General features: G+C 38.1%; 1 protein-coding gene across 1 annotated transcript in view; it reads right to left on the bottom strand.

Annotated features, from left to right (window-relative positions):
- The window catches only part of DTNB (dystrobrevin, beta), a 371,266-nt gene that overhangs the window by 297,996 nt on the left and 65,254 nt on the right, over positions 1-8,016 (bottom strand). The window contains exon 5 of the mRNA XM_006880708.1: positions 6,524-6,678. Within this exon, the coding sequence (XP_006880770.1) occupies positions 6,524-6,678 (155 nt within the window). The remainder of the gene's footprint in view (positions 1-6,523; positions 6,679-8,016) is intronic.

Raw genomic sequence — 8,016 nt, 5'->3', positions numbered from 1 at the left:
GGATGGCCAATCCTTCTTCCTAGTCTGTCTCAATGTGAATGTTCAGATTTAGAGAAGTATCAAACAGACCAGCAAGTTAAAGGTATATAGTCCACATAATTGTGATCCATTTCTCAGTGTTCTAAGATGTTTTCACTGAAATTTCTTTGCATATTAGCTATTTTCCTTTCTGACACATTTTAATAGTAGTAGTAACAGAATTCGAAAATATGAACACAATTTGAACCTGACCTTCAGGCAACCTTTTTATAAAACATTTTATTGGGGTTCTAGTGAAAGCCTACAGAGTAAACTGGCATTTCATTCAACAATTCATATATATATTATGTCTTGTGCCACTGACTATACCCCCTACATTATTATAACTCTCTGCATCCTTCTTGTTTCCATTCATTCTTCCTTCCTATCCCTTTCTGCCTTCTGAACTTTATCACTGAGCACATGTTATCTCTTTGATCTTAGATGGCTGACTGTTCAAAGAAGTGTCTTTCTCTTTGGTGTTACAGACTATCTTATATTCTCTCTCTCCCTCCCCCATTCCTTCCCTTTCCCTCTCCATTCACATCTAGTTGGACCTGACAGCTGACCCTTCAGTGAGTTTTCAGAGGCTATAAACATCATGAGAGGAGACTGTCCAATGTTCTCCAGAGGAACATCTCGTGGATTCTAACCACGTTCTTTTGGGTTGGCAACATAACACATAGGACTATCTACTGTTTGGTTAAAAGGTGAGTAATAGGGATGAGTTCAGTTCCAGGTGGGAAGAAGGTCATAGTCTCTAGGGTCTCCCCTAGTCTCTAAAAGACCTACTAGCCTGGTTTGGTGGGGTTTTTTTGTTTGGTATTTTTGCTCATAAAATGTTATTGTGGGTTAATGGTTACGGCTAAGCCAAGCCAATTCTTGTGGATTTTACTTCCCTCTGTCCTTAGCCCAGTCTTTTTTATGATGTTGAGTTTGTTGCACGTTTCAACCTCCTTTTATCTGAGGGACATTGTGCTGTGATCCCTTTCACAGGAGTAAGCAGTGGTAGCCAGGCATCATCTATTCCTTCTGGTTTCAGAGTAAAGAAGAATGAAGTTCATATGATCCACTAGTCATTTGGATTAATGTCGTTCCAACGTCCTTCAAGTCATAAGTGACTCACAGCAGACCCTCCAGCAGGTTTTCAAAGGCTGCAAATTACATATGAGAAGACTGCCCATCTTTTTACTGAGCAGCTGGTGAATTTGAACCACTTGTCTTCAGTTTGGCAGTGCAGCTCCTTACCATTAGGCCATCAGAACTCCCTTGTTGTTGTTAGGTGCCACTAAGTATGACCCACAGCAACTTCATGAAGAGCAGATCTGAACCCTCTCCTACCCTGCACCCTCATCATCATCATCGATACACTTGAGCCCATTGCCACAGTCACTGTGTCAATCCACCATGTGGAAGGCCTTCCTCTCTTCCACTGACCTTACACTTTTCCAAGCATGATGTCTCTAGAATCTCCTAACAACATGCCCAAAGTATATAAGACAAAGCTTCACCATTCCTGAATCTAAGGAACACTCTAGTTACAATTTCTCCAAGACATGTATATTTGTTCCATGGGATAGTCAATACTCTTCTCCAGCACCACAACTAAAAGGCATCAATTCTTCTGTCACCCTAAGTCACTGTCCAGCTCTCAGATGCATAGAAAGTGATTGGAAAGATCATAGCTTAAATCAGGTGCACTTTACCCTTTAAACTGACATCACTGCTTTTCAGGACTTTGGAGAGGTCCCTGACAGCAGACTTTCCCAATGCTATACATCTCCTGATCTTCTGACTGCTGGTACCAAGGATGATGATTGTGGATCCAAGTAAGATTAAATAACAGCAATTTCAAGATTTTCTCCATCTATCATGATGTTGTCCATTGGCTCAGTCATCAAGATTTTTATTTTCTTGACATTGGGACTAATCGTCTTTTAAGTTTTTCTTCATTCTTCTTTGCTCCTGATGGGGAAAGATCAACAGCTATAGCTTAAGTGGTCATGCTCAAGCCTTTAAAAACTGAGTAACTTAACTCTTCATTCAAAGTAACACCTGTGTGAAAAGCCACATATATCATCACATACAGGAATACCCCAGGGTACTGCGTGCGCAACCACTTGAGATTATGTTTTTTATCATCATGATGTCTTATCCAAAGACTCATCCCTTCTGACAACATGCCCAAAGTACATGAGATCAAGTTTCAAGATCCGTGCCTCTAAGAAGCACCTTTTTTGCACTTACTCCAAGACACTTGCTTGTTCTTCTGGCTAACCACTGAATATTCAGTACTTTTCTTCAACACCACAATCGAAAAGCATCAATTCTTCTGACATCTTTATACTGTCCAACTTTCATATAAACAGGAAATAAAGGAAAATACTATTACTTGGATCAAGCACACTTTAGTCTTTAAATGGCCACCACTGCTCTTTAACACTTTGGAGAGGTTCTTGAAAGAAGATGTGCCCAATGCAACACAACTTTTGATTTCCTGATTGTTAGTACCATTGGTGTTGACTGTGGGTCCAAGCAAAATTAAATCCTTGACAACTTCAGTTTGTGTCTCCAAACACATTCATGATGTTTCCAATTGGTCCAGTGGTGGGGATTTCTGTTTTCATGATATTGAGATGTACCGTACATTGAAGATCTTTGATCTTCTGCAAGAAGTGCTTCAAGTCTTCTTGACTCTCTACAAGCAAGGTTGTATTAACTGCAAAAGATAGATTGATGAGTTTTCCTCAATCTTCATGACACAACCATTTTCATATAGTCCAACTTCTTGAATAATATCCTCATACAGATTTCATAGGTATGGGGAAAGGATCTAGCCTGACATACACCTTTCTTGATTTTAAACCTAACATTGTTTCTCCCTATGTTTTGTTCTGACAACTGCTTCTTGATCTATGTGTAAGTTTTACAAAAGCACAATTAAGTGCTCAAGGACTCCCATTCTTATCAATATTATCCATATTTTGTTATTATCCACACTGTCAAATGCCTTTGTATAGTCCATAAAATACAAGTAAATATTTTTCTGATACTCGTTGTTTTCAGTCAAGATCTATCTGACATCAACAATGATATCCCTCATTTCATGGCCTCTTCTGAGTCCAGCTTAAATTTCTGGCAGTCCCATGCTGATGTAATATTCCAGGTATTTTTTAAATCATCTTCAGGAAGATTTTACTTGAATGTAATATTAATGTTACTGTTAAATAATTTCCACATTCTGTTGTATCTCCTATTACTGGAATGGGAACAAATATGGATCTCTTTCAGTCTGTTGGCCAGGTTGCTGACTTTTCAATTTCTTAGTATAGACTAATGAGTACAACCAGGGCTACATACTTGTTAAAACACATCAACTGGCATCTCATCAATTCCTAAAGCCTTATATTTTACCAATGCCTTCAATGCAGCCTTAACAACTTTTTTTATTACCACATCAATTTAAAATGTATATTCAGGGCAGTGGGAAGGAAAAGACAAACTATATTTTTATTAGAATAAATTAAAGCATTCAGAGATTTTTAATATAATAAATGCTGACAATGCCACTGACATAGGCAGGAAAAAACCTTAATAGTGTAAAGATAATTATCTAGAGATGAGAAAATAGGACATAGAGGCACAGATGCCATGAGCATCTCTCTGAAAAGGCCACAGGGGCTCCTCACTGTCCCTGAGCAGAAAACAGACAGAGAGCCCATAGTCCAATCTCAAGGTGCTTCTAGAGCCGAAGCAGTAGCAAGAGTTTCATTTATTTGTTGCTGACTCACAGTTGTGGTACCAACAATGGGGTTTATTAAGAAAAGAAGTTGGAAAGTGAGGGAAGCAAAGGATATCACTCAATGTAAATCCAAGTGTCAGGCCAAGTTCCAAGGCACAATTCCTCATTTAGTCCAGGCTCCAGTTTCAGTTCAGCAAGCAGCTTTTCCTTCCAATATCAAAAGCAAGAACAGCAAAATCCCTTAATTATCTCAAGGATCCTCTGGTTACACCTTGCCACAGTTTCTCAACAACAATGCCACAATCTCTTCACCACCACCAGAGTCTTGCTCTCACCAGGGTCTTGCTCCAGTCTCCTCAAGTCTTGCCGCCACAAGTCTAGTTACCTCAAGTCTTGCAGGTTAGTATATAAGCACCCTTTCTCTTATCCTAGTCCTACAGCTATTGGTGATTTGCAAGACCATGTGTTTGCAGTTAAGGTATCTGGAGACCAGAAAAAGCTAACAGAAATGGCTTAAAAAAAAGCCAACTTTTAGGCTAACACCACAATAATTAACATAAATAGTCAAACCCCAGAAGTTACTAAAAGTAACTCTCTGTCAACAGAAATGTTACATTGCATGCTAAAGCTAACTGACCCCAGAGACAAGCCACAAAATATTTTTTAAAGTCTAAATTCAAGCATACACAAATTCCTTTTTTTTTTTTTAAAAAAAAAAAGGTCTATTTTGGTTCTTTTGTGAACCAAAGTATCCCAGGTCAGGAGGATTGCTAAAACAATATCCTTTCCACACAAAAACTTTCATATTAGTTCCTTTTTTATTTTAACTTTTATATAATTCATACTTACAAAGAAATTACAACACTATTTTTAAAAAACGACACTACAATTCCCATTTACCCTTAAGCCATTTCTTCCAAGCACTAACACTAGAGATTTTCCTCTAAAACACTTACAAAGATTTATTAGAAATCACCAGCATTCTCATATGTAATTACACGTTGCTGTTGCTAAGTGCCATAAACTTGAATACTACTCATAGATACCCTATGAACAAAAGATCTGAACCCTGTTCTAAAACTATCATCTAATGTTCATAGTGTCTAGAGGCCTGTTGTTTAAGAGGTGGATGCCAATCCTGCTTCCATGCCTATCGTAATCTGGGAGCTCTACCAAACCCTGTCCACGATGGGTAACCATCGGGCAGGTGACACAACAGTAGAACAGTATTCAGTATCACAGCAACCCCAAGTTATCTTAGCACAGCAAACTGACAGACAAGGGCTATACTACTTAGAACAATGTTCTTCCCAAACACAATTAACAGCATATGAATACATACAAATATTAAAAAGAAAATGGCCTTCATTACCAGAATGTTATTATAAAATCTACAGAAGTTATTCAAATATTTACAAATGTCACAACAATGACATGCAGAACTGAAAGAAAGAAAAAAAAAATCCTGGCTCATGAGTTGCAATAATTTTCATGTTTCTTTAGACTCCATGGTCTTGCATGACACTGATGCATATGAGTCATTTAAAAAAAAAATTAACCAGGCAAACAAAAAAAAGCAAAAAAGTTATGGAGCTGATTTTGACCCCATGTCCTTATCAGACAGCTAACTGTGCTCCACAGGGTTTTCCAGAATCTGTGTCATCAGGTCATTCTTCCAAGGTGCCTTGGATGGATTTGAACTACCAACCTTTAGGTTAAAACTTGAGCACAAACTGTACTCCGAGAGACCTTTTTGAAGCATACAGGTCAGCTACGTCACAGAAATCTCTCCATTTGGGTCCAACCAAAAGGCAGGCAATTAGAATCTACCAGCTACTCCTTGAAAGAAAGATGGGTGATTTACTATTCTGTGCTTCTAGTACATTTTAGCAAGTGGCCCAATAAATCCATGCATCCCATCCTGGAGACTTTGATTATTTGGTTCAGGGGTTGCTAAAAGATATACTGCACAGTGACTATGCCGCCTGTGTTATTTAGAAGTATCTTGTATGAAGGTATTTTCATATTATCTCAGTAGGTCAAATCTTATTCATCTTTTACCATCTTTTAGTAGTTTTACCATAGAATTTTTTTTTCCCATTTCCCTTTCTAGAACCTTCTAAGAAAATTAAACAATAAGATCTTTTTTTGTGTGTAACCTCTACTTGAATGTACGAATGCTCCATCAGGGTCCACCCAGCTCCCAACTCCTTGAGGCACAGTAAAGATCACAGCAATCTGCTCACACCAGCCTCAAGGTCAAGACCACAAAAAGAAACCCACAAGTAAACAGGAAACCAAACTCATCAGCTTTCATATGAAAATGGTAGTGTACTGTGGGAGATCTTTCGCTGGCAGTTGAGAGCTGTGCAGCATTCTTTATCTTCAGCGCTCAGGAAGTGACAATGAACATTTAAAATCAGAATCTCTGTAACTTAGGGTTTTTAAAACTCAATTGGGAAACATTACATCTTAAGTACTTTTCTGTAAAATCTCAGTAATATCAAATATTTCAAATGCCATCATTAAAAGATCCCCCCCCACACACACACACACACACACTAAAAGAGCTCTCAGGTGATATTTTATATCCATTTCCCCTCTGTTTACTTACTAAATTTTCCCATTTTAAAGTACTTCGTCCTCCCCATTTCAAGACTGTTATTTCTAGGCTAGAAGCAACGTGGAGAACACCAGGGAAAGGCAGAAAGACAAATAAGCGAAGCGCCAGCCTAGTCCTGGATTCTAGAAAACTGCCCTTACCTGCTGTGGGAAACAGGTGCGGACTGAGTGCTCTGTGTAACCAAAAGATGGCCCTTCAAAGACTGCTGTTGGGAGCTTCAGAACTTCCTTCAGAAACTGGTCAAACTTGCTAAATATCAATAAGCCATTGGAATCTGACATCTGGGAGAAAACATCTATGAGGACAAAACCAAAGAGTCAAAACTATAAAGAGACACCAAAGAAATACCACTTTGTTTGCTTGAATAAATGGCTCTATGTCATTTGTTACACTAGCTTAAAAATAGCACTTAAAAATATCAGAAAGGTGTTAGGATTTGTGTAGTTAATATTAGAGTTCTTCACATTCTATTAGCACTGCTGTATATATGCCTGGCCAGGCATTTTGCTCTCATTCACTGGTGGGGAGAAACAGATAAATAATCAAGACCTCAAAATCAACTTGGCAAAAGAATATGCACTGAGTTGTTTCAATCTGTGCTTCCTGACAAACAAATGAGCAAGTCAAATAGGCACAGACAACTCAGTCTATTTACTCTGCTAAGTATCCTCTATCTCACATACTTACTACTGTATCTAAACATCTACTCAAACAGCTGTTTATGTATATTTACCTACATAGGTCTTTTGAGTGTGTATAACTGGTACAGAATTTTTCCATCCTATTTCTTTATACCTCCCAAACCTCCAACAAATTTGATGTCAACAGACAACGTTTTTTCACTTAGCATCTGAAATGTAGTTAAGTGAGATGTGCATGTTTAACTCCATAAAAACATCTGCAAATTGGTCAAGTGATCAGAGAGTATGGGGGAAAAAATTATTACATTATATATGCATAATATACCTGTAAAAGACAAAAAAGACAAGATAACATAGCATTTGTTCACAACATTTCACCTGGAAAGTTCTAAAGTAGAGTAAGAAAAACCGGTATAAACTTTTACGTACTAAAATACTTTGAATCTAGGAGAGGCTATGTTTACATGGCTTCTGACCCAATTAGCAAAGAAAGACATTTCTAGCAAGACTATTATTTCTTTATCTTCCTGGTAGGAGTAAGTTTCCTGTATCCATCAGTTATTTATCTCTGATTTGATGTTGGAGGAAAAAAAAGACAAAAAAAGAATCAGGAACCAAGAACAATTTGGCAAAGAAATATGTTTTTTATTGCTGGGGGAAGGGAAGAAATTACTGTATTTAATTTGTATAGATAAATCATTAATTTCTTGCAGCCTTTCCAACTGCAGAATTTTGAAAAATTTTATTCTATATATGTTGTTGTTGTTAAGTGCCAAGTGACCCTATGTACAACAGCTCTAAACCCTGCTCTATCCTGTGCCAATCGCACTGCTGCTAACACACCCATCCCGATTACCCGAGTCACTGAATCAATCCATCTCATAGAGGGTCTTCCCCTTCTGGGTCGTCCCTCCATGCTCCCAAGCATGATGTCCCTCTCCAAGGTCCTCTCCCTCCTTACAACATGTCCAAAGTATGTCAGACGAAGCCTC

Source organism: Elephantulus edwardii, unplaced genomic scaffold (assembly GCF_000299155.1).
Source record: "Elephantulus edwardii isolate Elephantulus edwardi_28Jun2011 unplaced genomic scaffold, EleEdw1.0 scaffold00009, whole genome shotgun sequence".
In the NCBI taxonomy this organism is placed as follows: Eukaryota; Metazoa; Chordata; class Mammalia; order Macroscelidea; family Macroscelididae; genus Elephantulus; species Elephantulus edwardii.
Note: the sequence above shows the minus strand (reverse complement) of the source record. Positions and strands in the feature narration are given on the sequence as shown.